This window comes from Aspergillus pseudotamarii (genome assembly GCF_009193445.1).
Source record: "Aspergillus pseudotamarii strain CBS 117625 unplaced genomic scaffold BDV38scaffold_82, whole genome shotgun sequence".
Classification (NCBI taxonomy): Eukaryota; Fungi; Ascomycota; class Eurotiomycetes; order Eurotiales; family Aspergillaceae; genus Aspergillus; species Aspergillus pseudotamarii.
The window spans coordinates 86,852-105,061 of NW_022475096.1; the positions used below are offsets into that span (position 1 = coordinate 86,852).

Here is an 18,210-nt window from a genome sequence, read left to right on the forward strand (position 1 = left end):
ACTATGCTCATCTCATCTCAGCTCATCCACCAAAATAAATAAGATACTCCCGGGTAGTTTGCTGGGAGTCACAAAAAAAGGGTAGGGTTCCAAGTAGAAACAAAGAAGAGGAAATCTAGAGAAAGCAGAGGGGCAAATGTGTCCAAACTGACACGGAAACGCTCAAGTTCATCCACCTGTCCAAATACCTTCTCGCTGTCCAAATCATTAGGGTAACAAAAGCTATGTTAACTCTTTTTACCTCGCAGCTTTTGTGTGGAAGATTTTTTTTCACTGGCGCTTTTGCTTTTGCTTTTTTTTTTGTCTTTTTTTTGGTTTCGGTCTTTTTTCTGCTTTTTTTTGGAGGGGACCTCTCTCCATCAGCCAAGATTCCGAATGGTGCAGACAACGCATTTCTCTGCCTGCGAAAGAAAAAAAAAGTATATTCCATGGGAGGTGAGAGGTTATGCCACATTAGTGTATGTATTTGAGTAGGATGGGGGAATTTCGGTCAAAGGGGGGCAAATATAATCTTCAGGTCAGCAAGCACAAACTGCCACCTGGGTGCCGATGAATGGGATTGAACTCCAAAAAGGCTGAGAAAAGAAAGATCACATATGAAATAAGAAATAATTTAATAAAAAAAAATGTAAACAGGCAAATGCAATTTAAGACTCGAACGGCTCGCGCTTGCAATGCTAGATATAAGAATGAGATGCAACTTGGAACTCCCAAGGGATGAAAACACAAGGAAATGGGTATGCCCTTTAGAAATATGATAATGCAAAAAGAGAACAAAGCTTCGATCGCATAGGTAATCGGTCGAGCATTGAGAATATCGATGATAGACATAAACCAGATCGAGCACTTATGCATATGAAGCTCAGTGCGACGATGTTGTTATCCACTAATGTATTGATACACTATTGACGGAAAGCACCCTCAACTGATTTGTTGATTTCAGTAGCTAGTGGTGAATGACATTTGTGGTTGAAGGAATTGCTGCCCCTGGGTGAACGTGGCCTCTTGATATACATGAGAATCCACATATTGCATACTCGGTGGTGGCGTAGGGGAGGGAGAGCAGGCGCTCGTCCCTGCGACCCCTTTCACGAAGGTAGTGCTTCCCCCATTAACAAAGGCATCGTTTTCGGGTGTAATTGGAGGCGTGATATATCCGTGGGGCATGTTCGACGGATGGGGAGCCTTCTGCGGCGTAGCAAGTCCAATTTCGCCTTCGTACGGTTTGGACTCAGCGTTGATGTCTGAGGGTGGGCTTGGTGGGGTGTAATTAGCGACCGAAGTTTGACGAGCCAAAAACTGCTCTAGAATCTTTGAGACCCTGGAGAAATGAGCCGACGAATATTTCCGGAACAAAATCTGAGAAGGCTGATGAAGCTGCTGAGACAAGCCCACCAATGTCATCGAATCGTATTGTGAAGCCCACTCGGTATGGCGAGGCTGTGGTCTATTAAGAATACACCGCGCAAGAGCTAATGAAGCTCTTGCAAGATCAGAGGATGGCTTGGACACAAACTCTCTGTGAAACAAAGAAATCTCTGAGATGTACAATGCCATGTGTTCGACCTCGGGATCGTATGGTGTGTCTATGACGGCCATCTGAAGGAAGCTGTCCACAGTTGGGTGTCCAATCGTCCAACCCAAAGTCTGCAGAACATGCCACTCCATCTGTGTGAACATATCGTCATCATACAGGGAGCAGCACATCGATTTGAGTTCCTTGATGGTTGGTACGCGATCCTTCTTGTCACCATATTTCGCTGCAATAAGCAAGGCTGCACACCCAACCAGTTGATAATGCCTCTTGTAGACCACACGCTTTGAGCAGTATCTATCGAGGAGATTGATTGTCAAAAAAAGGGTCGAGGGCAACAGCTGGAAGGCCGTGTGGGCTTCGATTAAGAAATCGAGCAAGTAAGGGCGCATAAACCACTGAATCTCCGTTTGGATATCGATCGATTCAACATCAGGGAGCGTAGATGCCTGAGACGAAGATAAGATTAGCCAAGAGCGACTTAGGTTAATTAGAGTATATGGTAACCAACATCCATGTCCAGCATGTGAGACAGAATATCATCACGGAACTCATCGCTGGCAATTTTGGACAGCTCATCCGCAATGGCATACTGGCGCTCGCGAGCAATCAATTTCGCGTGCTCCTTTGGGTCCATACGAGGCGCAGGGAAGTCCTCGTACGATTCCACAAAGAAAGTTTCGCAAGGCTGATAGCTGGACGTAGGACGCTTATGATAGGCCATGATGTCGAATTATGTCTATCTCGACGGTAATATTATTAAAAGAGTGGACCTGATCAGAGCCGAGTCTATCAGGAAACGACGGAATTAAGAGAATGACAGTCGCCAGATTATTTCGAATTAATGAGCGGAATTAGTTGGGAATATTAAAGACCAGTGTAAAGACGATAAGCCTGTATACTGGAAAGGAGAAAGGGAGCCGGACAACCAGTTGAAGCCTTTCGTGGCCGGAGCTAAAGGAGAGACTGTTAGTAAAGGTATTATTAGATATTAAAAATTAAAAGCCTTCAGAGAATGACAGGCTGCAAAAGTCAAACAGAAAAAAGAAATGTAGAGAATGGAGAGGTAGACGAAGCAAATATGCGAGGTTAAGGAAGGTCGATGAAGGAAGGTAAAAGTCAAAAGAAGATTGGGAGGTGATAAGGGGGGGGAAACCCGGGGATAAGAGTACTAACCCAGATTAAAGCCTTCGGGCAGAGGGCACGGTACAACCCTTACCGTGACGGCGAGTCTGGCATTTAGGCTGGGACAAGATGAGATGATCTGTCACCTGTGGACTGTAGGATACCAGTTCAAAAGGCGAAGGACGACCGAACGTCTTCACCCTAGGAACCGGCTTATGGGGGTACTCCGGAATGTGGAAGGGGAGTACAGGCACGAGCCCTATGTAGGGATAGGGAGATCGTCAGGGGAAGTCAGAATGCAACAAGAATGTTACGACGTACAATTTGCCCTCTGGTGTATGAATGGTTCTTGTACACAGCCGAGATAATGCAAACGGGGCGTTCAATGACCAGTTCCACAGTTAAGGGAGTGAGGTCAAGTTGAAGCTGAAGGTATCGGGGGAAAGATCAAAATCGGTCTCCTGGAGCAGGAAAAAGTCATGTTAGCCACTCAGTCCTTTCCAGGTGTTCTTTCTGGTTTCCTCATTTAAATTGTGCGTAAGACTTCAATTGCGTGATGTTGTAGCTTGGGCATGTCATAGGTTCAAGTGGTGGCCAAAGTATGCACGATATTGACAGTTTCCATGCTCTCCAGAGCACCTGAATACCCCTTGAACCACCCCGGCCATTGAAGAATGTGAGCCACTCTTGCAGATGATATGAACGGCTGATGAGATAATCTTCATCCAGAACGTAGGACCCGTGTTATGAAAGCATCCTAATCTTCCAACCTCACGAGAACCCGTTATTCCGACCAATTCTTATTATCTGAGGCTTTCTCAACCGGTCGCCCACCTGCCCCGATCTATCCATTGTCTAGTCGTGAAGAATTGTTGAAATCCATATGCAGGCCAATTGCTCCATGGGGGAGCAGGAGGTTTCGTAGGTGTTGAAAGTTGCAACCGATTCAGGTTTATTATCCAATTGTCGGTTTTGAACCATTGGCATTCGCCAGCATATTGGGCATATTCACACAGTGAATTTTTACCGGATCCATATCGATAGAAGACCAACGACACATGCAAATATCATCCTAGTCTTGTCCCAAACACACAATTGACGCACGAATGGGGGATTGTGCTTAACCAGGGAAAGGGGAAAGGGAAGATTCTCTCACCTCCCAAGAAATCACCACAAAATACAAATCATATACACAAAAAACGCTTATGACAGAAAAGGAGACGAAGACGAAAGATGGAAAAAAAAAGCCCTTCTTGGTCGTTCTTCTAACCGGCAGAAGCTTGATCAGGGGAACAACGTCGACGTCACGGATCGGACACCGGCGGTCAGGGGAATCGCCGTTTGAGCTAACAAACGTCGAAATATGAGGACGTCGAAGCAAAGAAGCTGACGGACACGGCTCGACTGGAGAGCTAGTGCAACGGGCTGAAGATGGGGTCGACAGATATAGACAATTCCGTCAACTGTATCCTTGCCGGCAGACCAGTCTCAGATCTCTCCAAGAATTGGCGGGAGGCTAGAAAAGGAGGAGGGGGGAAGGAGGAAAGGGAGAGGAGGCGAAGATGGAAGGAAAGGAGGAGAGAAAAAATGAGGAGGAGTGATCTCTCTCCAGGCGGGTGTAGTAGAGGAAAAGAAAAGAAGAGAGGGAATCAGAAATGGAGACAAGAGTCGGAGATAGAAGTCTCGAGAGTCGCTGCAGGTTACCTCTGCCCACACCGTATGGTAAAGCGTGACGCTTTTCCCGTATTGAGGATCGTGTTTAGTATTCCCAGTATTAATTAGCAGTAACAGTAATGTGAAAGGTACCAGGTAAGCGTATGGTTCGGTCCTTGTTTCAGCGCCGTCTCAATGATACCTAACCTCGCCGACCAGCGTTGGCTGAGAGTTCTACGAACGGACCTTACCTTGCACCTCCTAGAACTGTAGGCGAAAAAGCATGCCATATCCAGTAGATTGTGAAACAATGGAATGATTTGACAAAATGACGCCTTGCCTTGTCTCATGCCTACATTTCCAACCACCAGTGACCCATCAAAGGATATGGTGGCCGGGGGGAAATTGGACTGAATTACTGAATGATACAGGATACTGGTTTGAATTCGAGAATAGGAGTTCCATCAATGCTCAGCACCGCAACAATAGTCGTAATGAGGTAGGTAGCTATACTACTAGTTAGTCCTAATTTGCAGAACCTCGCATAGAGCATTATAATAGTACGGAGTACTTGGCAGGGAAGTCTGCCTAGCGCAGCCTAAGCCCATACAGGATCGAGGGGAGCCCTTACTGAAGGGCGAAAGTTAATACCGTTGATACGGCCAGGTACGTAATTTTAGCCATTTAGTAAGGTACCTGGTACCTAGTACTGAGTGACCGGCCGTATACGGTACAAGGTTACTTACTACCTTGTACTAATTATCTCCGGCTTTCTGTGTCGTTCTTCCTTCCAGGGAGCCAGATTTTTCGTATCAATGTATAACAATCATCGATTTTCAGGATCCATTGAGCCCTAGATCCAGCCAGGGAAATACATATCCTACGTTACAATGCTTGCTGACGGTCGTATTCCCTTTAATATTTTCTAATATACATTCAATGACAGGTCTTTGTTCATCTATACAGGACATCGTTATTATTTTCTTATTGAATTTATTACTATTTCATTTTTTTTCCCGTTATTTTTCGCTCTTGAAGGCTGCATCTAAACTCTCTAACCTGCACCAGCGCTCCTTCGGTGGGCTTCTCGGTGGGGTGATCTCCGTCGTCACCGACCAGTCCTCACCAGCCATTGACTCCCTTATTCAAGCCAGGAACACCTCGGGTCCTTGGCTCAGTGACCAACTATTTTGTCCTTTTCGTTTTTCATTTTTTTCTTTTCCTTTTCCTTTTCCTTTTCCCTTTTTTTTTTTTTTTTTTTCTTTTTATCTTTTTCTTTTTTTTTTTTTTTTTTTTTTTTTTTTTCTCCTTTCCATTTATATTAAACTTACAAATTTGGGGCCTACTGTGCAAGCTGTGTCACTGTAAATTCCTCTACTGTAGGTAAGCCAGAGTTTCATGGTACTTCTATTGCACATTGCGGTCTGCAGCAGAAAATCACGAATGGTAATTTTTACGCCTCTTCCCTTTCAAAGAAATTGATATCGCTATGAAATTCCATCACTTGATTATGGAGTATGTGTGTAGATAGGTACAGTACACTGATGGATAGATCCATGTCATATATTACCGGCTATTGAGCGTATGATGAAGTCACTTTTCTCATTTGATACTTTGGATAGCCCTAGACTAGCCTCTTCCTAGTAAATTCAAGAATCGTAATGCTATTTGATGACTACCCACATATTGCGGAGTGACCGACTTTAGTTTTCAGCTGCTGACGGTCTGTAAATAACCATCAATGAGTGGTTCGCATTTTACGACGCACTTCGGTAGAGGTATGATACTACGTACACATACATACATACATACATGGAAGCGGTCGCGTCTCGCCGTCATAGACTGCTGACTGGCTCAGCGCCAAAACTACCCTGACTTCTTGTCCACTCCATCGCGTGTCTCCTGCAGCCATTCACGACCCGCCAATGCCATCTTCTATGCCCCTCGCCCGAGCTTATGTATGTACATCCCTCGACCAGTCGACTAGAGTTTTTGACACACCCGGAGTCTCAACCATGATTTACCGTGGAGAGAATCATATGTCAAACTTTTTCTTCCGAACTATGTATGAACACGACACGCTGAAGCGACGCGATATTCGGTTGATCTCGACCTTTGAACCTAATTTAACGACATGAATCCGCTACACGGAATTCTCTTACTGATTGGCAGGGCTTCTTTCATCTACCATTCACGTTATTGACATACAGTTCTTCAACACATGTTTATCTCGTCATTGATGTTCCATCGTGAACGGAAACCCAATAGAAAGGAGGGGCTACCCTTACTATCGTGACATATAGACGATCTCATCAAAAACCATTGTTTTGCTTCCGCATTTGTACAACCTGTAGGGAGTTGGTACTTTTCTACAGGACACATGGCTTAGCTATCAATAGTCCGGGGAGACATGCTGTCACGACACCATCATTATCGGCTCCTCACGATCACAGACAGCACAGCTACTAGAGCGGAAGCTATATACATCGTGCCGTTGGTGCCACGCAGTCTGTCTGCTACCATGCAACATATCCGGAAATACCCTGTCCAGAAAGGTCTTTGGTCAAAGTTCTAATTCTCGACGCCTATCATCCAGTCAATGGCAAATATTTCTCCAATTAACGGCGTTGTGTTACCCCTTCTTTCATCGCTAGCCCCAAAAAGACTCGTGAAATTTGGCTATGGGTGCCATTTCATACACAGACACTGTGATACGGTGCAAACCAAGCAAGGGGCGCAATTGACTGGCTAGGAGTGATCCATTATCAATTGCCCGTCTTGTCCAATTCTAATTGTATCTATCCATGTTACCTATTTTGGATATAAAGTAGCCGTCCTATGACTCTACGTACACCGTACTCTCCTCGGGAAGCTTTCATATTCTGGACCGGATATGATCCCCGGGCTTAGTTTGTAGGTCATCGCCATAGTTCGGACGAAGACTATAATATCCACTCTCCATATACATACACGCCTCCCTTCGTAAATGGGCAGTGGCTGAGGTGGCTGGAAGCAGTTTAAGTTCATTTCCCCCACATCAAAATGCATTACCTCCATTATGCAATGGTGGCTATCTTATCCCTGCACTAGGACTCATCGTTCAGCACGGAACGGCCATGTCCTTGCTTGGTATTCGGGGCGATCATTTCCACTCTCCACTGGCGTTGTATCGGCTCGACCTTCGGAAAGCATGTGCATCTCTCCCGACAAAAGTCGAGAAATTAATCCGTGGTACGATCTAAGTAGACTATTGAAAGCGGGACAGCCGCCTTTCGTAGATGGGGGTGCAATGCACGATTGCGTGTGCTGCCGATAAATCGCCCTACTTCATTCTTCCGAGTGTGCGCTATCCAAATTCGTCGTCCCCAACAACAGTCACTATAGCCCCTTATCCCAATATTAACCCGTCGTAGTTAAACCAATTACTTAAGCCAGGGATACCGCCCTAACTAATTAATACTGAATGACTTACGGAGTAGCAACTGCGCCAGATAGGTACAATGAAACACATATTACAGGGGTAAAAGGGGCACTTGCTAGCAGGGTTGATTATCCTAAGCCCCCGAATTTTTGAAGCGATAATAGGTTAGAAACATGTCTCCATGTCTGTAGTTAACAATTAGAGTATACCTATGTATTTTCAGTGCAACCTAAGTTCGAAATTGTCTCCTAGTAGAAATATCAGGCCATTGTGACACAGACAGAGCTTAAAAGGGGAGAGGGGCGCAGCTTGTCAGTCTACGACCTTCCATTAGTAGAAGTTGGGAGGGAGGGAGTACTTTGTCGTCTTCCTATATTAATCCCTTGGCCATTCGTATTGTGATGGACAACCTCCAAATATGGGGTAATCACTAGGGACTTAGTGGTGTCCTTGCCTAAAATAGCAAAGAGTGGCATTGCCGCCCATGTATCATTTCTTCGCCGACTAGTAATATGTTCGATTTCTTCTCCTTTAGGAAATAGCTGAGGGTGGCGATTCCGCAAGAGATCGATCAAAAGGAATCCGTTGGGAACAGATACATATTATTTTGCCGACATTACTCTTTATATGGGAATCATATCTGCATATTCCAATTTTAAAGGTGACTTGGCTACTTACGCGGATGCTCGAGGTGCTTTTTCCGAGATAATTATAGACCTCTCCTTGCTGTGTACCTGCAGATCTTATATTCATTACTTACTTTCTCTCATCATTCACACACTTCTACTACTTGCAGTTGTCCTTGCACGGTCCCATGCATATTCCACCTATACTCAAATCGTTCAGGATGTGCATACTTGCTGTTCCCCAAGTTGGTAGTACGATTATGGATCTTTGATGTTGGTGCAACAAACGGATCCAACTTACTTTGTGCAGATATATTTCGTACTCTCGGGCGTATATCACTGTTTGCCTTGGAGTTGATTCAAGGATTGTAGACCTTTATTTTATGTTATACATGTGCTCTGGTCTGTCTGTATCTATACGTGTTAAACGATAATACACCAGAATTCTTGATGTATCATTGAACCATCCCGTTGAACATGACCCAAAAGACTAGGCTGAAAACGCAGTGGAGGTATAACAATAGTAACCCGGTCTGTAATATAGTATTTGCAAAATATCACTCTTTTTTTCATTACTCTAATTTAAAGTCCTAGTTCACTGCGGCATAAAAACACACCGCAATCGAAACGCTGAAATTTTGTGGCAACCCACTGCGGATCTCGAAAAATACAGTAGCAGAGGATACTACTTCCGCCCACTCACCTTGCCACCTTGAAGCCGAACATGACAAACCGCCAGGCATCAGAAGGGACATACATAAAAATCATCCTTGCCTGCGTTCGGTTGCCTAGAGGCAGAAGGGGACAAAGAACGTAAATTTCTACCAAAGGGCAGTGGTTCAAGGTTAATTAAGCAGCATTTTCATCCTCGAAGGAAAAGCCAATCTGCAGCCCCGCAATTCCGGCAAGTCGGTCCACCTACAAAAAACGAATGTTCAACGTTGGCCACTTTTGTACATACAGTACGCACAAAACGGCGGTAGCCGGAAGTAGCGGCTGCGATACTCATACTAAGCGAATCTGGATATGTCGGTATGAGAATATGGGATGATGTGGGCCTGGTAGGGCGAAAATTGGTAAGAAAAAACCTGTCAACAAGCGGTGTTCTGGAAGACCTGAAGAACTTCATAGAATTGGTACATATGTCAGATTCCCGTCGCATATTGGTCCAATTCGGTCTACGGCTCATCTACGGAGTATAGTCGGTGATCTGATCCATATCCTGGCATTGGATGAGTCGAAAGATGTTCAATACTCTGCAAATAATTATCTTATACGCACATGGCTGCACATCCTTTGATGTATCTACACCTTGGCTGTGCGTATCGAGTAAAAGTAGATCTGACAAACGCGGAAAGTGCCCAGGTCTCTCTCTCTCTCTCTCTTTCTTATCGTCGCCATCTCCCTCCCTTCGTATTATTTCTAGTTATGGTCCTACAGAGCATAGATACCATTATTATTTGCAAGATCACATTGGTACTACGTGGATCCACTACGTTTCTCTTCTGACAGTTCTTAAGTCGGCATTCCTTTTATGGTGGTGGACGAAACACTCTTGTGCCACCAACAAGAATCATGTGCGCAAGCCCTTGGTCGAAACCATGCAATTGCCACTTTACTCGTAGAAGCCGCATGTCTGTAGCCGATCAAGTGATCGAACTTTTACTTTAACCTTCAATCTCTGTGTCATAACGCATGCAGCCATGTATCAATATTGCTCCCGTTCCGAATGACACTTGACGCTACGGTAGTGTGCCCTACGATAACCGACGCACTTGAACAATTGAGGCATTTACATCCAGCATATCGCATGGTAATCGTTTCAAACAAAGTGGGAAACCCATGCAGGATGTGAGCCTTTTAATAATACTCGATCAGCGAATGAAGGCCCGGCTGATTGATAACGACTACTAAGCAGAAACGCGAAAAGTCAGAACCTGCAAGACAATATGACCGTTTGCGGTAAGGCTGTTTTCTCACGGTTGGGGCAGCGGAGAGCCTCAACCATGGTTCGTATTTTTTCGTTTCCTTTTCAGCTGCGTTCTGATGGCATATGGAGGCATTTTATGTCAAGTTTGACCATTCATTCCTCTTATAAGGCATACCCAGGTAAGCTGTACTGTATGCCGAGAACGATACGGAGTAAGGCTTTGTACATACAGACATACTAGAGGAGAAAATGGCTTAGCGTGAAATCTACGGTGGATCCGATTGTAGTGTAAATAAACGACTCCACATTTAACCCCAAAGCTCTAAAGGGAAACAAAAGCAAATGGAAAGATTAAAGAATAAATAGATGATTATTCAGCTAGTATTTCTCGATGTTTCGTCCAATGATAGGTTGTTAAAAAAGAAGTTTACCCTCGGTCATACTAGTAGTTTAAGAGTGCTATTTACAACAAAACTACATATAGTCCAGTAAGTAAGTTTGTTGCTTCACACTTGTCACAGGATTGCAGAAAACAAAGAGTCGCGTGCGAGGCACAAATACTGCGCGTTCTGTTCGTTTTTCTCTCGACAGTTCCATGGCGTCATTGATTGACTCGCGTCCCACGTTTCGGCTACCCCGGCCTGGAATTATGAGCCACGATCATCGATGAGAAATTAGGTTCCAAGTCATTTCTATTCTGGGTAATCTCTTCATTTCAATGGTTGACTCTAGAACGTCCCCTTTTCTTTACATCCGACGCTTTCCTCAAAAGCCGTCGGACTTTCGCCCTTCACCACACCATTTGGCCGGATCGAACAGACACACAGACACTACTGATTTATCGTCAGACAAGCCACGTTTCCATATCTACCATTTGTCCAAGTCCTTGAGCAGTGTCGCGGGTCCATTCTCCCCCGAAGTTAAGGGGGTCAGAATGACATAAAGCGTAATCTGGCCGCGATGCTTGGCGTGGACTCCAGAGGCCTTTTATGCGCGCTGATTCGATGATCGCCTGAGCAAAACCAGCGTGTGCTTTACCCTCCTTGATGTTCTCCAGTAATCCTGGTCTGGAAGTTTACTTCCCGCGTCCGTTCGTGCCTTACAACTGGGATGGGACCCGGGATTGATTGGTCCGGCGATAGTTCATCAAGCTAATGGCTGGTTTTCCCACTTTTCTTGTCCACATGTTGGATTCCTTGCAAAAGTCCCCGGGAATAATATATGGACCTCGCCTGCAATTGGATATGTGCCACGCAGCATATAAGACTGCTAATTTCGGCTGACACGCCTGGGCCAATACATCAGCCACCTCCTGAATCGAATCATACATCATAACCCATTATTACTAAAGATAATCCTGATAGCTGCACACAGTACTCACATGCGTTGTTCTAATTGACTAACGGAAGCCTGGATCCGACCGTCTTACGCTCCTACGCCCTACCATGGGATTAGGCCTTTGACCATATTCGGAATCCCTATCAGTTGAAGGTATCCTTACAAGGCATACGGCTACTGTCTTCTGTTGTCGAATATCTAGTGCCCATTCCCATAATTAGAGGCATTCGACATTAGTCTCTTGCCGATTGCCATTGATACCATGCTGCATCGTCTAGTTACTGACCTTTGCTAGCGTATAAACAAAACAGTCGCACTACTTAAAGACTGTTAGGTACCAATAAACGAGGGACCAGCGACGGCCAGTTTCCGGAATGGTTTGCAGAATAAAACTATGCCACCACGCAGTATGCAATGACCGCGAGAAAGCGTCAGTGAAATGTAAACACAGCACACCCACTGCTGCACAGTCAATCCTGGTCGCGAATTTGATCCCATTTAGTAGAACTCACGCATAACTACTGCGCCATGAATACACGCTGAAACTTGGTCATCAACCATGAGACGGTGGTCGCGTAGTAGACGCCACCAGGGAAAAGAAGGTAAAGAAAGAAAGAGCTCCGTCACATCTGCAATTGAGTATGCCCTCATTTCCATTCAAGGTGTCGCATAGAGTTTCATTGAGCCATGGATCCCATCATCTTGGGGGTCGGAAATAAAATAGCCAGGATTTAAGCGGAACTGAACCATTTTGAGCAATCATGGCGAATCAACCGAAGATCTGAATAATGAATGCTTATCTCCCGGGGATTGTCTTCGACCGGTTTGAAAGTGGTATCGTCTGAATGTGTGCGGCTCAGGTTGATTCCTGTTCACGGCATGGATCGTGCCTATCAAACAACACCCCCGCAGGCGCACAGCCCGAGATCGAATTAAACTGCATATCGCCACCCCATTCAGCTGAGCCTGGTGAATCTATCGGAGAAATTCAGAGAAACCCTTCCCCACTCGCTAACAATCTCTTGTTTCTGAACACTCGTCCTTGATGTCTACGAGGATAAGGTTGCCTAGTCATATAGATGTACTCCCTCTTTTTGACCCGAAGACAAATTGAAGTCCAGCTCCTTGGAGTCTCCACTGATTAAACTCCTGAAATTGACCCTTTTTGTGGTATGGCACCCCGGCAAAACCTGGGATCATTGCGCCCTATCACTACGTTCGAATAACGGGGACTGAATTACTAGCTATCTGCTGGTGACATGCAATGCCGGAACTATAACCGGGGTTTCTCTGACGTGGCAATCCCTCTATATTAAATGGACTTATATGGGCCTATCAAATACGATGGACGTGCGTCTGTTTATTACTGATAACTCTTAGGTGAAATGCGACAAGTTTATTTTTGCTGATACGCTCTCTTGAACCGGCTTGCACCACGGTCATTTGGAATTAAAAAGCACCTACTGCTTTGCATGCGTATATTACTTACATACAGCACTTTGCGTTACGCGGCTTGTATGCTTCAAATGATAGGGGACATGCATCCCTTAACTATCGGCGTGCTTCAAGAGCCTAGTCGTATGGTGCTTTGACTCACCACGAAAGTGTACCACAAGCATTCAGTAACAATAATAAGCTCTGCAATGCCTATTTTCCCTGACAACACTGCTTGGCGTTATATTTTGAAACTATAGCAGGGAGTTGGCCATACTACATATTGGGAGTTCGCCAAGAGGAGTACCCTTGATATTTGGTGTCCCATAATGCTGGACGCAAGTTGCCTCAGTGCTTCCTTTCAACTGAAACAAAGAATATTTTTATACTCGTTCCCAAGCCTTGACTCTTTGGAAGCTCCTTGGTGCGATGCCTAATTGTAGCATTACGCCGGAGTGCAGACTGGGCTCTAAATCATCAGATGGATCATTTTAATATTTCCTTTGTCCGTGTTAATGACATGTACTCGCTCCTCTTCTGTTGGATATTCTCTTGTCGTGTTAAAAATTATTGTAAGGCACTGAAAGAGATACCAAATACTAGTATATTAGTATTTACAGTACGTACTATGTGAACTTCATGATCGTCCATCGATTTGCTCTCCTAGTCACAAAGGTGCTGGAATGATGCCTTTGTAATATTTGCGATCTCACTTCCTAGAAAATACCGAAGAATTAAGTAAAGAGAGGAGCCTTGTGCCTTGCCTAAGTTTTTTTTTTGACGCTCCACAAGCAACCAACCGGAAAATCACGTGATATAACACATTGGAACCTCCGCGGCGCTAAAAATTGTATCCAAAAAAAAAAAAAAAAGAGAGAGAGATCGAGGCCACCACCACAACAGTGACACCTTTGAAACATCTTTGACCTTTTCTTTACCAACAACGGAATGATTGTATAGCGGTCGGCTCTACAGGTTGAGAGCCGGGGTAGGTCTTTTTCTGCTCTCCAACGAGGATCTACTTCATTTTTTTTTTCTTTCATTCCATTCAAGCAAGAAGCTTCGTCAACTATTAAACTCGATTTTACCGCATTACGCCGTTAATCATAATGGATATACACCGCTGCCGCTTCGTTCCTTATAACCCTCAAGCGATCAATGCGCTCGCGTTCTCCCACCCTCCGTCTGCAGAACTTGCGGGACGTGGTGTCCCCACCCTCCGACTCGCAGTTGGTCGCGCAAATGGCGATATTGAAATATGGAATCCATTGCGCGGCGCATGGTTTCAGGAGACAGTTCTCCGCGGAGGAAAGGATAGAAGCATAGAAGGACTTACCTGGACACTCGATCCGTCTGAGACTCTCCCGGATGGTTCAAAGATACCCGGACGACTGCGCTTGTTCAGTATCGGATACTCGACTGCGGTGACTGAATGGGATATTGAACAGGGGCGTCCTCTGCGTCACTCAAGCGGAAATTATGGCGAGATCTGGTGCATAGCGGCTCAGCCAAGATGGCAGCCTACGAAACGGGGAAAGGATGGCAAGTGGCTGCCTCCAGCGGAAGGAGAATACACCGGACAATACCTCGCCGCGGGATGCGCGGATGGATCTATCGTGATATTGTCTACGGCCGACAATGATGTTAGGTTCCTTCGTCTTATGCGACCTTCTACAAAGAGAGCCAGGGTGCTTAGCGTCACCTTCCAAGATCGTAACACTATTGTGGCCGGCTATGCAGACAGCTCAATCCGTCTGTTTGATATTCGGAATGGCCAACTCCTACGAACAATTTCTTTGGGCAAGGGACCGACGGGCGGTACGAAGGAATTGCTGGTATGGTCTGTGAAGTGCCTTCCCGACGGCACTATTGTTTCTGGCGACTCTGCTGGTGAAGTTCGTTTTTGGGACGGCAAGAATTACTCGCTTATCCAACGACTCCATTGCCACTTGGCTGATACTTTAGACATTGCCGTGAGTGCCAATGGAGATACAGTTATTAGCGGGGGTGCGGACCAAAGAACAGTTGTCTACAGAAAGAAGGTTGGAGAGAAGGGCGATAAGAAAGGCCGGTGGGTTGAGGTGATGCACCGGCGGTACCATACCCATGATGTGAAGACCTTTGCTGTCTATGAGACGAAGGACATTAGTGTTGTTGTTTCTGGAGGTAGGAATTGATTTCATCTTCCAAGCGTTGGCAAAGTTGGCTAACAATAACCAGGACCTGACGCCACACCGGTTGTCTTACCTTTGCGTGAGTTCGGAAAAGAGCACCACAGAAAGCTATCGAGTCTGCCTCAAATACCACAGCTTGCGTCTTCGCCTTCATCTCGACTGGTCATGAGCTTTTGGGATAGAGAGATTAGCATTTGGCGCCTCTTCCGCGGTCCCACATCTTTGCAAGAAAACCTCGATGGGCAAAGGCACAGATTAGTTGGAAAGGTCCTGATCCAGGTATGTGAAGATCACCCAGTATCGAAGCTCATGAAGTTGGTTGCTGATGGACTGTTCGCACGATAGGGCGAGGAGAATATCACCTCAGCTATGCTATCCTCCGACGGAAAGATCCTAGTCGTTGCTACGATATCCAGCGTCAAGGTATTTTCTGTTCGGCGGCGTAAAGGCGATGAGAAAGGAACCCTCCGCATACAAAAACTTGATATCCCGCCTACACTCGCTAATGATGGAGCTCGAGTTGTTACTGTTTCCCCCGATAGTCGGTGGATCTGTGTCGTTCGTCCCAACAGTGCTACCTATTTAGCCAGGATCAAGCCTGCTTCGTCGCCTCAAGAGAAACCCCAGGTCCTAACCCAACTCGTCAAACTTAACAGAGCTGCCCGTCATGCTCGCCATGAGAAGGCTTCCCATGGTACCCTGGGTGAGTACGAAAAGACCATCCGATGCGCCGTGTTCTCCGAAAACAGCAAGATCTTTGCAGTCGGAGATCTCTCCGGGTGTTTGGATGCCTGGTCGCTGGAGAAAGCTGAATCAAAGACTTTGGTGAAAGCCAATGCTCCGGAAGACTCCGATGAAGATTCTGACGATGAGGATGACCAGCCAGTGGTTGAGGGCGAGCATTGGACTCACACAGCCGCTGAATCGCCAATTCCCCGTCTCAAGTCTGGCGTACTACTGTTGTCCTTCCGCCCTCTGAACCAGGCCGGCAAGAAGTTATTGGCCGACGGTGCTGGCCAGGACTCTAAGGTTGAAAGCCGGTTGATGGCTCTTACAAGTGAGCACCAACTGGTGGAAGTTGATGCTCTTGATGGAAAGTTGTCGGATTGGTCAAGGAGAAACCCCAAGGCTTTCTTACCTGCAGAGTTTAGAGGTGTAAAGGATCGCGCGATGGGCTGTGTTTGGGACTTGAACGAGGCCCGTGAACGTCTCTGGCTCTATGGTACTTCTTGGCTGTGGATGTTTGACTTGAACCAGGACTTTCCGTCTCCGGAAGAACTGAGTGCTTCTGCAGATACTCATGATGATGGACAGGGTTCGATGCAGGTTGCTAAGAAGTCTTCATCCCAAAAGCGCAAGCGTGGGCTTTTGGATGATGAGGAGAATGACAGAAAGAAGTCGAATACTGGTGCCGGTGACAAGATTTCATTAGCACAGTCTGACGTTTTCTTTGGTTCCAAGATCCGCAAAATCGTAGGAAGCGACGAGTCGAAGGCCCAATTGATATCTCTCGAGAAGGAGCGTCCTCGTGGGGCAGATGAAGATGATGAAGCATACGATCACGATGAAGCTTATGCAGCCCGCCATGATTCTAACCTGGCTCGCCTAAGAAGAGGAAATCTCGAAGGAAACGACGTCAGCACCCCTAGGAAGCATCTTAACAAGACAGCTGTCAATGGCGACACACCCTCTCAGAAACAGTTGGTGCAGGCCGTGGATAACTCACATTCGGCACGTCGCTGGTGGCATACATACAAATACCGTGATGTTCTCGGAATTGTACCTTTACACCCTCAGGCAACGGATGAAGAATCGCAGGAACAGGAACGTGAAGACGGCGGTAACTTGGAGGTTGCAGTTGTGGAGCGGCCCATGTGGGACGTTGAGCTTCCTGGTCGCTATGTTAGGGACTATGAGTGATGGAGTCACCTTTAGGTACAGTGCATTAGACCCAACTGAAGATGGAGTATCATTTGCGGGTCGATGTGGCAAGCGGTTCATCCTTCTACGTTTTTCTTTTCTCGTCTTTGAACACCTGTCTGCTGAGATCCCTTCCCAGTTGATAGGGCCCCGATGTCTGGCGCTTTTGTACAGGAATATCCATTTCTACTTCTTCGGCTAGCAGGATGTGCTATTTTAGAGACTCATACATACAAAAGTTATTCATACAACGGCGATACCTGATCTATAACCTTATTGGCGTGTAGGCAGCGAGGATGTTGACGGCCGCCTCAGGCGCCGCGCGGCTGGCAGGTGACTTGGCATCAGTCAACCATCTTGTAACTCTCACCTCTTTTACTACTACTGCTGCTGCTGCTTCTTCGTCAGCGTCGTATTCGGCCACGTCATACCTACCCTCTAAGGATGGCAGGAATAGTATTCGTTTGCATTGTTAAATGCTGCTGCCTCCAATTGTATCACCATATATACATCGCTTATGCCCTTCCTTCGCAAAGATCTCACCCCTTGCAGTCACTTGGGTTTAGAGTGGTACACTGTACCTCTATTTTATTTTTTTAAGCCCCCTCGCTGTGAGATCGGATTCCTTGAGGAATTATCTTGGTTCCTAAGTTCGCCTCACAGACGTTGAGGGTTCCCAGTCTGAAAGCCATGATAAACAGCAGCCCGCACTGTATCATCTGTGGTGCAAAGATTCCATATCGTCACCTCACAGTCTCTTGGAAAAGAAACTTTCGTGCAAGTCTGTGCTGAGCTGTTTTTCTCTCCTCGATGCAGTGGATTTATCGGTTAGTATTTGTGAACTGACATTTATATAGTTCGATGTGATGGTAATTCTCAGTTAGATGGGAAGCCTTTCATTACAGGAGTGGGCAGCTATGTCCCTCCAGAGATCCTTCATAACTGTGCTGCACCTTCTTCTGCAGAACAGCGATGGGATGATAATGACTTTACTTTGTCAGAGGAGGACACATTTCCTTCGCTGATAGGTGACCGACTCCACCCGCAACCTAGGT

General features: G+C 46.0%; 4 protein-coding genes across 4 annotated transcripts; 1 reads left to right on the forward strand and 3 right to left on the reverse strand.

Annotated features, from left to right (window-relative positions):
* Window positions 1–939: 939 nt before the first annotated feature.
* BDV38DRAFT_275085 (cyclin-like protein) lies at window positions 940–2,258 on the reverse strand (the record flags this gene model as incomplete). The annotated part of the gene is made up of 2 exons (XM_032057952.1): window positions 940–1,983; window positions 2,046–2,258. The coding sequence occupies 2 exons, from the start codon at window positions 2,256–2,258 to the stop codon at window positions 940–942; spliced, it is 1,257 nt and encodes a 418-aa protein (XP_031908545.1).
* A 6,920-nt stretch (window positions 2,259–9,178) lies between these two features.
* On the reverse strand, window positions 9,179–9,749 carry BDV38DRAFT_261091 (uncharacterized protein). The gene is made up of 2 exons (XM_032055994.1): window positions 9,491–9,749; window positions 9,179–9,435 (listed from the first exon to the last, which is right to left on the reverse strand). The coding sequence occupies exons 1-2, from the start codon at window positions 9,499–9,501 to the stop codon at window positions 9,222–9,224; spliced, it is 225 nt and encodes a 74-aa protein (XP_031908546.1). The 5' UTR covers window positions 9,502–9,749; the 3' UTR covers window positions 9,179–9,221.
* Window positions 9,750–11,853: 2,104 nt separating this feature from the next.
* On the reverse strand, window positions 11,854–12,378 carry BDV38DRAFT_210395 (uncharacterized protein). Its single transcript, XM_032052601.1, has 2 exons — window positions 12,140–12,378; window positions 11,854–12,086 (listed from the first exon to the last, which is right to left on the reverse strand). The coding sequence occupies exons 1-2, from the start codon at window positions 12,282–12,284 to the stop codon at window positions 11,944–11,946; spliced, it is 288 nt and encodes a 95-aa protein (XP_031908547.1). The 5' UTR covers window positions 12,285–12,378; the 3' UTR covers window positions 11,854–11,943.
* A 1,567-nt stretch (window positions 12,379–13,945) lies between these two features.
* ura7 (small subunit rRNA maturation protein UTP4) lies at window positions 13,946–17,423 on the forward strand. The gene is made up of 3 exons (XM_032055995.1): window positions 13,946–15,227; window positions 15,282–15,514; window positions 15,581–17,423. Exons 1-3 carry the CDS (start codon window positions 14,171–14,173, stop codon window positions 17,153–17,155), a joined length of 2,865 nt encoding a protein of 954 aa, XP_031908548.1. The 5' UTR covers window positions 13,946–14,170; the 3' UTR covers window positions 17,156–17,423.
* Window positions 17,424–18,210: the final 787 nt, after the last annotated feature.